Source organism: Rhincodon typus, chromosome 1 (genome assembly GCF_021869965.1).
Source record: "Rhincodon typus isolate 14 chromosome 1, sRhiTyp1.1, whole genome shotgun sequence".
Taxonomy (NCBI): domain Eukaryota; kingdom Metazoa; phylum Chordata; class Chondrichthyes; order Orectolobiformes; family Rhincodontidae; genus Rhincodon; species Rhincodon typus.
In genome coordinates this window covers 47142216-47157248 of record NC_063332.1, presented here as the reverse complement: position 1 = coordinate 47157248, position 15033 = coordinate 47142216, and the positions used below count along the sequence as shown (strand labels likewise).

Here is a 15033-nt window from a genome sequence, read left to right as displayed (position 1 = left end):
CCAGCATCTGCAGTTCCTACTATCTCTAAAAGCAGCAGAGGTCTGTTTACCATTGAAATACTTGGCTAGGAACAGACTGAAGCTGAGAAACCAGTAGAACCAGTGGCCAGACACAGACAAGATCAGCAGGAAACTGAACTTTCTTACCAAAACTGCATTGGGCAAAGGGCACTAAGCTGATCTGATATTCTTTAAACATCATAATATTTTGATTCTAATGAGGTTGCAACAGGCAGCTGATTATAATTGCTGAAGGAGGTTCGCTGGACCTGAAACGTTAACTCTGCTTTCTTTCCACAGATGCTGCCAGACCTGCTGAGTTTTTCCAGCAATTTCTGTTTTGTTTCTGATTTCCAGCATCCAGCAGTTATAGAGTCGTAAAGCATGGAAACAGACCCTTCGTTCCAACCAGTCCATGCTGATCATAATCCCAAACTAAACTAGTCCCATCCGCCTGCTTCTGGCCTATACCCCTCCAAACTTTTCCTATTCCTGTACTTATCTAAGTGTCTTTTAAACATCATAACTGTGCCCGCATCCACTACTTCCTCAGGAAGTTCATGCCAAATGCAAATCGCTTCTGTGTAAAACCATTCTCATGTCTTTTTTAAATCTCTCTCCTTTCACCTTAAAAATATGACCCCAAGTCTTGAAATCCCCTATCTTAGGGAAAAGACACCCACCATTAACCCCATCTTTACCCCTCATGATTTTATAAACCTCTATAAGGCCACCTCTGAACCTCCTATGCTCCAGTGAAAAAAGTCCCAGCCTTTGGTTATAACTTCCATACCTGGGAAATTCCTGGTAAATCTCTTCTGAACCTTCTCTAGCTTAATAATGTCCTGTTCTTTTGGATTTTTTACAATTACCAAAGTGAGTTTGAGGGAAAGTGGTGTACAATCGTCCTGATTTTTACAGGATTATCGTGACTGGGGGGAGGCAATGATATTATTGCCAGACTATTAATCCAGAGACTCTAGTATGTTCTAGGGATCTGGGTACAAATCCTGCCCTGGCAGATGGTGGAACTTGAATTCAAGAATAAAAAAATCTGGAATTAACGGTATAATTGTTGATTGTCAGGAAAATCCCATATTGTTCACTAATGTCCTTTAGGGAATGAAACTGCCATCCTCATATAGTCCGGAGTCACATGTAGGCCAGCAATGTGGTTGGTTCTTAACAGTCCTCTGGGCAATTAGGGATGGGCAAGAAATGGTCATGACTCCACATCCCATACATAAGATTATCTGACGTCCCATATTATCCTTCTCTTTCTGGGACAGCACTTGTCCCACTTTTGTATAGCTTTCACTGACCAGCAATCTGGGAGACTGTCTGGAGTCTCCTCTCACAGCTCCAGGGGTAAAGCCCTTGAACAACAGCCAAACTAGCAGGTGTCGTGTAAGGAATTCATTTCAAAAACTATAACTGAGATAAGTTCAACTGAAAACAACAAATGCTGGAGATCACAGCAGGTCAGACTGCATCCACGGAGAAAGAGCAAGCTAACGTCTTGAGCCTAGATGACTCTTCATTAGAACTGGGTGAGAACCACTGAGCGTGGCATTTTACCCACCCAACCATCACTCCACATTCACTCTGTAGCCATTGTGGCTCCATTCCCACATTACACCTTGAATTTCAATTTGAATTTGATTAGCTTTATTGTCACATGTATTCAAATGAGTACAGTGAAAAGTTTACAAGTTGCCTCTTACGGCACCAACTTAGGTACAAGGTACTTAGATACAGATTCTTCAGTACAAGTTCTTAGGAAAAAGAATCAGAAAAGTAAAGAATAAAATGTCCAGCATTACAGATCGTAGGAATAAATTAGAAAATAGAGAAATAAAAAATTCAGAATAACAGTCCTTCCAATCCAGTCCACTTTGGCACCTAGCCTCCAGCCAATGCCAGGCCTTGACTCCAGACTGCACCAGGCTTCACCTCGAGACTCTCGAGGCCTGGAGACCACTCTGGAATCACCTTCAGGCTGTACCTCCATGCCGGGCAAAGAGACCGCTGCAGGACGCCATAAGACCACCATGCCAGACTGAAAGACCGCCATATGCCAAGAGACCACCATGCAAGGCCAGGGGACCACCACACCGGGCCGAGAGGACGCCTCACCCGGTCAACACTGAGGGCAGCAGTTCAGGGCATCGCTGAGAGGAAAAAACAGAGGAAAAAAAAGAGAAAAAGAGAAAAAAAAAGAAAAAGAAATGGACAGAGCAGCAAGCTCTGGCTGAAGCATCCGACTCTGCCACCATCTTGGAACAGACATAGGGAAACTTGAAACAAAGGCAGAGAGGCAAAATGTGAGTTAAAGGGAAAATAGCAGAAAAAAGAGAAAAATAAGCAACACAAAGACAACGAGCATTGCAACAGTTGCTACAAATGCTGAGCCTCTCCAGTTGCATTTCCAAGAGGAAGGTGAATACAGAAAGTAGTAAGAGAATTTGTAATAACAGTGATAATGAGGATACTTGTACAGCCTCTAGAACAGTCCTGTTTCAGACGAGCTAACTTAAATCAGTTGAGTCCAGTGTGTGATTTTTGTGGCAATATGGTTCAGTATTGCACGACATGGTACATTTATCCTACAAGTTATCAGGACAGCCTTTAAAAAGATTCAATGCCATTTTAATTCTAGGCTTTCTGCAAAGCAATTTTAAAATAAGCACTAACAGCTACATTCACAAATCAGCAAACAACCTCTCATACTCGCCTGAAATAAAATGTTTATTTGGGTCTTCATTTTGCATGAAGTATGGAGAGGTCAGTGCTTTGTAAGAATTAGCAGATTTCCAAGGAACAGGATTGGTAGCAATTGCTTTAAAAGGTGTCCTGTAATTGACTGTTAAAAGCTGAGAAGAAAGAAGAAAATATTAGTTTCAAGCACAAATGCCATTAAAAAGAAAAAAAAAAGTTATAATATTCTGAAAACAAACAAACTAGCAGTCTAGGGGTGATATAGTTGCATGGTTGTAATGCCTCAGGATAAATAATGCATAAATTCAGGTTAATGGCAACTAGTGGAATTTAAATTCAATAAATATGTATGAAATATAAAGGTAGTGTTAGTAACGGTGAAAAATATAACTCTTTATTATAACATTCTACTCATATCCATTAGGGAAAGAAATCTGCTATATGTACCTGGTCTGGTCTACACTAGATCCACTGTAAAATATCACTGTCTCTATCTGAGTGTTGAAATTTTTGATTAATTGATTGATTTTATTGTCACATGAACTGAAATACAGTGAAAAGCTTTGTTAATGAGCGGTGCAGGCAGATCCCAGCAAGCAAAGGATGTACAGATTGAAAAGACTTAGAGGCATACAGGTTACATTGTAGGTTACATTATTTGAGGCTAGAATCCATTCAACAGTCTGATAATGGCCAGAAAGAAGCTGTTCCTGAACCTGCTCGTGCATGTGTTCAGGCTTCTGTATCTTCGGCCTGACGGAAGAGGTTGTAGGAGATCATTACCAGGGTGTGATGGGTCTTTAATGATGTTGGCTGCCTTTCCCTGGCAGTGAGCCATGTAAATTGAGTTCATGGATGGAAAGTTGGCTTCTGTGATGGTCTGGGCTGTGCACACCATCTTCTGTAGTTTCTTACAGTCCTGGGCAGAGCAGTTGCCATACCAGGCCATTATGCACCAGGACAGTATGGTTTCAATGGTGCATCTGTAAAATTTGGTGAGGAACCTTATGGACATGACAAATTTCCTGAGCTGCCTGAGGAAGAAGATGCGTTGTTGTGCCTTTCTTGACTGTCACATCTAAGTGGGAAGTCCAGGACAGGTCATCGGTTATCGTCACTCCAAGGAACTTGATGCTCTTCATCCTCTCAACCTCAGTCCTGTTGATGTAGATGAGGGCGTGTTCTCCTCCTTTCTTTCTGAAGTCGATGATCAGTTCTTTAGTTTTGTTGATGTTGAGAGACAGATTGTTTTCATTGCACCACATCACCAAGCCCTCTATCTCCCTTCAGTATTTTTACTCGTTGTTAGATATCCATCCCACAACGGTGATGTCAACAGCGAACCTGCAGATGGCGTTCATTTGGAATTTGGCAACACAGTTGTAGGTGTACAGGGAGTACAGTAGGGGGCTGAGGACGCAACCTTGGTGGGGGGGAGGTGGGGGGGGGGGCTCCAGTGCTGAATGTTATTGTGTAGGAGGTGCAGTTACCTATCCTCACTGATTGCGGCCTATGGGTCAGAAAGCTGAGGATCCAGTTGCAGAGGGTGGAGCCGAGACCATAGTCATGGAGTTTTGAGATCAGTCTGGAGGGGATAATGGTGTTGAAGGCAGAGCTGTAGTCAACAAGCTGGAGTCTGACGTAGGTGTCTTTGTTGTCCAGATGCCCCAGGGACGAGTGCAGGCCTAGGGATATGGCATCTTTTGTGGACCTGTTATGTCGGTAGGCAAACTGTAGGGGATCAAGGCAGGTTGGGAGACTGGAGTTGATGTGGGCCATGACCAGCCTCTCGAAGCACTTCAGGATTACTGAAGTCAGAGCTATTGGGCGGTAGTCATTAAGGCACAAAACCTGTGTTTTCTTGGGTGATGGTGATCTTGTTGAAGCAGATGGGGACTTCAGCTTATAGGAGGGAGAGGTTGAAGATGTTGTTGAATACCTCCGCCAGTTGGTCTGCACAGGATCTAAGTGCTCGGCCAGGGACACCATCCAGACACATCGCTTTGCTTGGGTCGACTCCCAGGAAGACTGATCTGACTTCTGAAACAGTGACAGAGGGAACAGGTGTGTCTGGGGCTGTTGGGGCAGATATCGCCACGCCTGTGGTATTCTGCTCAAACCGAGTTTAGAAAGCATTGAGCGTATCAGGGAGGGATGTGTCATTGTTCGCTATCTTACACTGCTTCATTTTGTATCCCATAATGTTGTTTAGGCCTTGCCATAGATGGCAGAAGTCTATTTGGTAGGTCTGGGCCTCTAACTTGGTCCAGTACTGCCTCTTGGCCTCCCTGATGGCTTTACAGTGGTCATATCTGGATTTTCTGCATTGGTCCGGATCACCCGAGTTGATTGCTGCACATCTGGTCTTCAGTAGGGAGTGGACTTTCTGGTTCATCCAAGGTTTACGGTTGGGGAACACTCAGATTGACTTCTTTGGTACACAGTCTCCATGTATTTGCTAATGAAGTTGGTGACGGTGGTGGTGTACTCGTCTAGGTTTTCCACTGAAGACCTTAATACAGTCCAGTCCTCCGATTCCAAGCAGTCCCGGAGACAGTCTTCCACTGCCTTGGATCAGCACTGTACTTCCTTTTATGAAGGATCCTCCCATTACAGCTTCTGCATTTAGGCTAGGAGGAGGAACACAGCGCTGTGATCGGATTTTCCGAAGTGTGGGCGGGGGATGGAGCAGTAAGCATCTTTGATGTCTATGCAGCAGCAGTCAAGAGTGTTTGGTCTCCTGGTAGGGCAGGACATCTGTTGGTGGTATTTTGGTATCACCTGCTTGAGGTTGGCTTGGTTGAAGTTGCTGGCCACAATAGATAGGGACTCAGGGAATTTTGTCTCTAGAGTGTTTGTGGCAGTGTAAATCTCGTCTAGGGCATTCCTCACACCCACATGGGGTGGTATATAGACTGCCATCAGGCTGGCGGAGGTGAACTCTCATGGTAGATAGTAGGGACGGCATTTTACTGTAAGGTATTCTAGCTCCGGAGAGCAATGGCTTGCCGGGATCACTATGTCCAAGCACCAGAAAGTGTTGATCAGGAAGCATACCCCACCGCCCTTCACCTTGCCCGACGATGCCATGCAGTCCATGCAGTGTATGGAGAACCCGTCAGCTTGTAGGGCAGAGTCAGGAATGGCAGGGGTGAGCCAGGTCCCTGTGAAGCACAGCACACAACAGTCTCTCAGTTCCCTCCACTAAGTAAGTCTAGATCTGAGTTCATCCGTTTTGTTTTCGATACTTTGGACATTTGCTACAAGTATGCTGGGGAGAGGAGTCTTGAAACCATGTTGTTTCAAACTCACCTTCAGGCCAGCACATTTTCCCCATTTCCTTGTAGGTTTCTTGCCTAACAAGCCTTTCAATTCTATGGCAATTAGGGTTGAGCAACAAATGCTGGCATTGCCAGAGATGCCAACACGCCATTCTTCAAAAAAATCACTCATGGGATGTGGACATCACTGCCTAGGCCAGCATTTATTGCCCATCCCAAATTGCCCTTAAGAAGGTGATGGTGAGCTGCCTACTTGAACCACTGCAGTTCATTTTTTGTAGGTGGACCCACAATGTGGTTCCTGAAGGAATTCCAGGATTTTGACCTAACAACACTGATGGAATGACCACATGGTTCCATATCAGGATGATGAGTGACTTGGAGAGAAAACTTGCAGGTAGTGGTATTCAGGTGTATCTGCTGCCCTTGTCCGTCTAGATGGAAGGAGTTGCAGGTTTCGAAGATGCTGTCTGAGGATCTTTGGTGAATTTCTGCAGTGCATCTTATAGACGGTACACAATGAACTTGTTAGTGATAGGCAGCATGGGTTGTGCAGGGAAGGTCATGTCTCACCAACATGATTGAGTCTTCTTGAGGAGGTGAGAAGAATGATTGATGACGGAAGGGCAGTGGATGCTGTCTACATGGACTTTAGTAAGGCATTTGACAAGGCACCTCATGGCAGGCTGGTACAAAAGGCAGAGTCTCGGGCAATGGGATCGGGCTAGATGGATACAAAACTGGCTTGGCCATAGAAGATAGAGAATAGTGGTGGAAGGGTGCTTTTTGGAATGGAGATCAGTAACTAGCAGTGTTCCGCAGGAATCAGTGCTGGAACCTTTATTTCGTAATATATATAAATGATCTGAAGGAAAATGTAGGTGGTCTGATTAGTAAGTTTGTGGATGACACCAAAATTGGTGGAGTTGCAGATGATGAGGAGGATTGTCAATCAATACAGTAGGATATAGATAGGTTGCAGATTTGGGCAGAGAAATGGCAGATGGAGTTTAATCCGGACAAATGTGAGGTAATGCATTTTAGAAGATCAAATTCAGGTGCAAATTATACAATGATTGGCAGAGCCCGTAGGAGCATTGACATACAGATGGATCTGGGTGTACAGGTCCACAGATCCCTGAAAGTGGCAATATAGGCGGATAAGATGATTAAGAAGGCATACAGCACGCTTGCCTTCATTGGCTGAGATACTGTCTATGGAAGTTGGCAGGTTGTGTCACAGCTGTATAAAATGTTAGTCAGGCCACATTTGGAATATTGTGTGCAGTTCTAGTCCCCACAGTATCAGAAGGATGTGGATAGTTTGAAGAGGGCGAGGCGAAGGTTTATCAGGATGTTGCCTGGTCTGGAGGATTTTAGTTATGAGGAGAGGCTGGATAAACTCAGATTGTTTTCACTGGAAGGACAGAGGTTGATAGAGTTCTACACTACGGTACATAGTCAGAGGCTTTTTCCTCAACTACAAGGGGGCACAGGTTCAAGTTGAGAGTGGGAAAGTTTAGGAGAGAAGTGCAAGGAAAATTTTTCACACAATGGAGTGGTTGGTGCCTGGAACGCACTGCCAGTGGAAGTGGTGGAAGCAGCTGTGTTAGCAATGTTTAAGGCGTATCTTAATAGACACATTTACAGGAGGCGAACAGAGGGATAGAAACTACATATGGGCAGTAAGTAGCAGGTCTACATAAGGATTAGAAATCAGTGCAGCTTGGTGAGCTGAAAGGTCTGTTTCTGTGCTGTATTGAATTGTGGTGTTTAATGCTGCTACTGAGCATCAGTAATGCCAGAGTGAATGTTTGTGAAAAATAAAGGAATAAATGAAGGAATGAAAAGCATATACAGCAATTACTAAAAAAAATGTTATCAAACTTCTTTACATTTGGGAGCAATTTGGGAAACATAGCAAGGTAGTTCAATTAGTTCAAAAGATCCAAACACAACCTAGAATCCTATCACTTTTAACATCAGCTTTCAGGGATAATACTATTTCACAAAATGTAGCAGGGCAAGTTCTGACAAGGCAGAACTTGTTAAAGAACCAAAAATGCGTTCAAGAAGGGAAAGTCCTGATTAAGGATATGACTAGACATTTTGCTATTGCCATGGTGAACAATGGCATGCAATGTATGTAAAAACAAACAGAAAATGGAAATCTGCAAATCTACAACTAAACCAGAAAGTGCTGGAAACACAGAGCAGTTCAACCGAATCCCGTACATGCAACAACACATTAATGTTTCAAATTTCCTCTACTCAAATTCATAGCCATTTCTGAACTGGATGTTATGAATTTAGTTTTCCAAGTGCTTTAGATAGCATTCCAAATTGTGTATTAACGTCTTATAATAGAACTGGGTGGAAAGCAGAAGTAAAAATTCAAATGTGAGGGCACCGATAAATAAGAACATTTTTAGATGGAATGATTGTAGTTGCCAAGGACATCAGTTATGATATCCCTGTTGTTTATAATAGGTCATGTTGTAAACGTGGGTTATGAAATTAAGATCTTGCAAACAACAAAGCAGGAGATAGAAAGAGCAATGTGGAAAATAGCAACTAGATAGACTGAAGATTAAATAATTAGATGACAAACTAAACCTAAATGAATCCAAATGGTGGAGGCAATGAAGAAAAGAAAAAGTGGGAAGTACGAAGGGGAAGGAGAAAATACGTTTTTTTTCCTTGGTGTGAAAGTACAGTGTCTGTAGGCTAACAGGAATGTATATACTCTAACAAGCAGTTAGAGATGAACAGAGATACTATTACTTTCTTCTCTTGCTCAGTCTGCGCTCTAGTTGTCCCAGTCTGTAATGCGTTTATTAATTCCATCTCCTGTTTTTTCACAGCAATCTTAAGTTGTTCTCTCTCAAAATCTGCAACAGCATCAGCACAGGTTTCTCTGTAGGTTTTTGAAAAATAGATTTTCTTTCTGGGAACAAAGCCTGTTTTCAAATATGGGAGAAACAAAAAACACATATTAGCTAAAATTCAGTAAAAATTTCTAATGTGCATTGTGTGATTAAGCACTTAGATGAGCAAATATGAAATAAAATAAACCTCTCATGTGACTGAAGAATGGAATAAAAAAAAAGTTACTATCATTTCCATAGACTGTGATAGTCAAGATATTAACCTTGTCACATTTTAGCCATAACGTCCTCTATTATCAGTCAGTTCCAGTCCTGTGTCAGACACCTTGTTTGTAGGAGGGTGGTTTCAAATGGGTCGGAATTTCAGATTAGTGGGGCTAAGTAGGCAAGTGTTCATCTTCAGCAACAGGATCAATTGTAGGCTTGGGTCATCCTAATTCTCAGGTTGAAATGTCTGACAGCTGTCAGTGTAAATTGAAGCAGCCCAGACCATTCTCTGCACTCAGCTGTGCCGTATTGGGGGTCAGGTAGGATCTCACGGGTAGTAAGATGGAGCAGAGCTTGCAGGAGCTGGAGGAGCAATTGTTCTTCCTGACTCCACAAAGCCAGAATAAATCTCTATTTTCATGGTCTTCACCTCTTCGCTGGTAGTTTTATTGTTTGGCAACCACAATGGGTACTTAAGATGCAGTCAGAGCCCAAATGACTCATAGGGATTTGATTTATAAATATTGATGAGATTAAGTTTCAACCAAGCAGAAATCATTGCCAGAGAGCAGCATCATAGGAGCAGGAAGGCTGACGTTTTGGGCCTAGACCCTTCTTCAGAAATGGGGGAGGGGAAGGGGGATGTGAAATAAATAGGGAGAGAGGGGGAGGCAGATAGAAGATGGATAAAGGAGAAGATAGGTGGAGACGAGACAGACAGGTCAAAGAGGCGGGGATGGAGCCAGTAAAGGTGAGTGTAGGTGGGGAGGTAGGGAGGAGATAGGTCAGTCCAGGGAGGATGGACAGGTCAAGGGGGCGGGATGAGGTTAGTAGGTAGGAGATGGGAGTGGGGCTTGAGGTGGGAGGAGGGGATAGATGGGAGGAAGGACAGGTTAGGGAGGCGGGGACGAGCTGGGTTGGTTTTGGGATGCGGTCGGGGGAGGGGAGATTTTGAAGCTTGTGAAGTCCACATTGATACCATTGGGCTGCAGGGCTCCCAAGCAGAATATGAGTTGCTGTTCCTGCAACCTTCGGGTGGCATCGTTGTGGCACTGCAGGAGGCCCAGGATGGACATGTCGTCTGCGGAATGGGAGGGGGAGTTGAAATGGTTCGCGACTGGGAGGTGCAGTTGTTTATTGCGAACCGAGCATAGGTGTTCCGCAAAGCGGTCCCCAAGCCTCCGCTTGGTTTCCCCAATGTAGAGGAGGCCACAACGGGAACAGCGGATGCAGTATACCACATTAGCAGATGTGCAGGTGAACATCTGCTTGATGTGGAAAGTCTTCTTGGGGCCTGGGATGGGGGTGAGGGGGGAGGTGTAGGGGCAGGTGTAGCACTTCCTGCGGTTGCAGGGAAAAGTGCCGGGTGAGGTGGGGCTGGAGGGGAGTGTGGAGCGTACAAGGGAGTCATGGAGAGAGTGGTCCCTCCGGAAAGCAGATAAGGGTGGGGAGGGAAAAATGTCCTTGGTGGTGGGGTCGGATTGCAGATGGCGGAAGTGTTGGAGGATGATGCGTTGGATCCGGAGGTTGGTGGGGTGATACGTGAGGATGAGGGGGATTCTGTTTGGGTTGTTATTGCGGGGAGGGGGTGTGAGGGATGAGTTGCAGGAGACATGGTCGAGGGCGTTCTCGACCACTGAGGGGGGGATGTTGCAGTCCTTGAAAAATGAGGACATCTGAGATGTACGGGAGTGGAATGCCTCATCCTGGGAGCAGATGTGGCGGAGGTGAAGGAATTGGGAATAGGGGATGGCATTTTTGCAGGAAGGTGGGTGGGAGGAGGTGTATTCTAGGTAGCTGTAGGAGTCGGTGGGCTTGAAACGGATATCGGTTTCGAGGTGGTTGCCGGAGATGGAGACAGAGAGGTCCAGGAAGGAGACAGAAGTATTAGAGATGGTCCAGGTGAACTTAAGGTTGGGGTGGAAGGTGTTGGTGAATGCCATCCCCATTCCCAATTCCTTCACCTCTGCCTCATCTGCTCCCAGGATGAGGCATTCCACTCCCATACGTCTCAGATGTCCTAGTTTTTCAAGGACCGCAACTTCCCCCTCTCAGTGGTTGAGAACGCCCTCGACCATGTCCCCTGCATTTCCCGCAACTCATCCCTCACACCCCCTACCCACAATAACAACCCAAACAGAATTCCCCTCATCCTCACGTATCACCCCACCAACCTCCGGATCCAACGCATCATCCTCCAACACTTCCGCCATCTGCAATCCGACCCCACCACCACCCTCTCCACCCTTATCTGCTTTCTGGAGAAACCACTCTCTCCGTGACTCCCTCGTCCGCTCCACACTCCCCTCAGCCCCACCTCACCTGGCACTTTTCCCTGCAACCGCAGGAAGTGCTACACCTGCCCCTACACCTCCCCCCTCACCCCCATCCCAGGCCCCAAGAAGACTTTCCACATCAAGCAGATGTTCACCTGCACATCTGCTAATGTGGTATACTGCATCCGCTGTTCCCGTTGTGGCCTCCTCCACATCAGGAAAACCAAGCGGAGGCTTGGGGACCGCTCTGCAGAACACCTATGCTCGGTTCGCACTAAACAACCGCACCTCCCAGTCGCGAACCATTTCAACTCCCCCTCCCATTCCGCAGACGACATGTCCATCCTGGGCCTCCTGCAGTGCCACAACGATGCTACCCGAAGGTTGCAGGAACAGCAACTCATATTCCGCTTGGGAACCCTGCAGCCAAATGATATCAATATGGACTTCACAAGCTTCAAAATCTCCCCTCCCCCGACTGCATCCCAAAACCAACCCAGCTCGTCACCGCCTCCCCAACCTGTCCTTCCCCCCATCTATCCCCTCCTCCCACCTCAAGCCCCACTCCCATCTCCTACCTATAACCTCATCCCGCCCCCTTGACCTGTCCATCCTCCCTGGACTGACCTATCTCCTCCCTACCTCCCCACCTACACTCACCTTTACTGGCTCCATCCCCGCCTCTTTGACCTGTCTGTCTCCTCTCCACCTATCTTCTCCTCTTTCTATCTTCTATCCGCCTCCCCCTCGCTCCCTATTTATTTCACATCCCCCTTCCCCTCCCCCATTTCTGAAGAAGGTCTAGGCCCGAAACGTCAGCCTTCCTGCTCCTCTGATGCTGCCTGGCCTGCTGTGTTCATCCAGCTCTACACCTTGTTATCTCAGATTCTCCAGCATCTGCAGTTCCTACTATCTCAGAAATCATTGCCACCTTGAATAAAAGGCCCAGTTTACACAGTGGAGTGTCTGATTGGAGTGGGAACAGGGTGATGAATTCTTAAAGATGATTTTAATATCATTGCTATTAAGCAGCCCTCTCCCAATCATTTCTTGTGTGCTATTGAGTGTCATACTTTTGGTCATTCACCAGTGCTGCTAGGTAACTATTTTATTTTTTGAGGAAAACAACAGTTGCCAACTCTGATTTTTCCTTCCCTCTTTGTCAGGAGTGATGCTTAGTTAAAGTAAACCAAGCTGAATGATCCTACATGGGGAGAAAGCTTGCGAGTTGAGAGCTATGACAGGCTTGCCAGTAACTCTGGTCTTGTAAAAATGAAGATAGGCTGGAAGATTGCTAATCTTAACTTTATGTTACATTCTATCATTTAGTTAACCTCTAATTTCATAACATGAGATAGATATGAAGTACGATAGGTGACTGACCAGTGTATCCAGGAACCATTAAGTCAGTCAGTTTCTCGCCTTTCCTGATCACCTTGTGACTCTGAGGTAGACTTTGATGTTGTTCAGCACCCACGTCATTATTAGTTTCTTGATCCTGATTTGGCTGAAGGAGTAATTGTCGAGAATGTGCTATTGCAGGATCTGTGAGCAGTTTAGAGGTCAGCTTGCTGTAGCATTGTCCAACACTGTATTTATACTGAGGACAATAACCAGCATATCTACAAAGATATCACAGAGCAATTGTTACTCTTTCTGAATATGATTACAGTTCGACTTCAGAACTAACTGATCAAGTCATCAACCTGCAACATCAAGCTGAAGTTTTAATCTTAAAAAATGAGTGGGCTGGAATTATGTCAGAATTAAATTTCAGAATATCTGACGGAAGACTCCAAATGGTATAATCACACACACTTCCAGTTTTAGAAGGGGTGGCATGAGGTACATGTAGCCTATTGAGTTGTGGGATTCAGGTTTGTCATTTCAATACAATAACAGCCATGTCAACGTGTCAGCAAACATTGGTATCATAATAACTCGGCCTGCCTCAATCTTAATAATCATTCTTTTAAACTCATTAGTCAGGCTTCTCAGGCCTTGGAAACAGGTATAAGAGGGCATGAGGGATTGAATCAATGCACTAAGTGCCTTTATAACACAGGATATGGGCTAGGCAGAGCAGGAGTGTTTCCCTCTGGTTCAGCAAGCTACACAGTAGACAGTGCTCCTGCTCCCAGCCCCCTCGGAGCAGCATTCAACACTGTCAAATGTTACCTGAATACCACTGACCCTGTGACCACCATTTCCCACATCTTGTGATCAGGAATTCCCTGTGTTTGGGACACACCCTGCCCTCCCCCTGATCTCTACAATTTGAGCTCCACACCTTCAATTTGGACTCCCTTCCTAATCTATAACTTCTCTTCCTCCCTCATGGACCTGAACGATCTCCCTTGACTCAGGCCTTGTACTCTGGGCTTCCTGGGCAGCAGCCACCAATCTGTCAATCAGATGGAAAACTGACAAATAAAAATATTAAAGGAGTTCAGCAGCTCAGACCAGCAGCTTTCACCCCTCAACATGGTTCACTGGATTGATTGTTGGGCGAGAGGATTGTCCGATGAGTTTGAGCAGAGGGGGCCTGCACTCTCTCGAGTTTAGAAGAATGAAATATGATCTAATTAAAACCTACAACATTCTGGGAAAGTTTAGTAAGATTGATTCTGAGAGGCTGAATCAAGTTCTGCCTACCTCTGTGTTGTAACATATCTGAATAGATTGATTTAAAAATACCAACATCAGAATGGAGAGGTCCAAACACTATCCTAAATTTGACATTTTAACAGTGCTGAGGTAAAGGTGCCAGTCAGGCTATGGCCCTTTGTTGTTGATTTCCCCAAAACCGAACAAGAGGAAATAGTTTATCTCTATTTGGCCTATCAAATCATTGAACATCCCTCAATGTTCTATCACACCTACACTCAAGGGACTATACAACTAATGTGGGTCTTGCAGCACACTGTTGGTATCCATACCACAAGGACAGAAAGTCCAAGTTCAAGTCTTGTTTTGTGGCACAGTGATAGTGTCCCTGCTTCTGAGCCAGAAGGTCCAGGTTCAAGGCCCCCCTGCCCGTGGTCTTGACATTGTATGTACGAACAGATTGATTCAAATAACTAAATGCTTAACGTATGTGGGCAGTGTAACAAAGTGTAACTTTTAGCCTCAATATCATTCTGGTGACTATGCACTGCACTGTCTGCAAACCTAAAAGATTCTCCCTGAGGTACAGAGCACAGAACTCAGGGAAATAAAGTATACAGTCATTGCATAACTTCCAGCCTTTTTGAGAGTCAAGCAGCATTCCATTCGCTAGTGTAAATCAGCGAATGAATAATTAAAATAAAACCAAGAATTGCGGATGTTGGATGAAATTCTAATGAGGGATCATGACTCGAAACGTTAACTCTGCTTTCTTCCCACAGATGTTTCCAAACCTGCTGAGTTTCTGCAGTAATTTCTGTTTTTGAAATAGATAACTCTTCTCTTTCTCCTAAGTCGCTAAACAAAAGAAAGACTGGCTTCGCGATGATGATAAGGACAATGTCCCGGTACTGGGTTCAGAATCACCGCTACAGAGATGACATTGTTTTCATCTGAGACAACAAGGTGCAGGGCTGGATGAACACAGCAGGCCAAGCAGCATCATAGGAGCAGAGAGGCTGACGTTTCGGGCCTAGACCCTTCATCAGAAAAGGG

General features: G+C 45.1%; 1 protein-coding gene across 2 annotated transcripts in view; it reads right to left on the bottom strand.

Moving 5' to 3' along the window:
• fam166b (family with sequence similarity 166 member B) overlaps nt 1-15033 on the bottom strand; it is a 59835-nt gene that overhangs the window by 19276 nt on the left and 25526 nt on the right. For both annotated transcript variants that reach the window (XR_007261480.1, XM_048593728.1), the window contains exons 2-4: nt 12754-12992; nt 8784-8959; nt 2735-2873 (exon numbers count right to left, since the gene is read on the bottom strand). Coding sequence is in view for 1 of the 2 variants with exons in the window: in XM_048593728.1 (XP_048449685.1) it covers nt 2735-2873; nt 8784-8959; nt 12754-12992 (554 nt within the window). In the remaining variant the exon portion in view is untranslated. The remainder of the gene's footprint in view (nt 1-2734; nt 2874-8783; nt 8960-12753; nt 12993-15033) is intronic.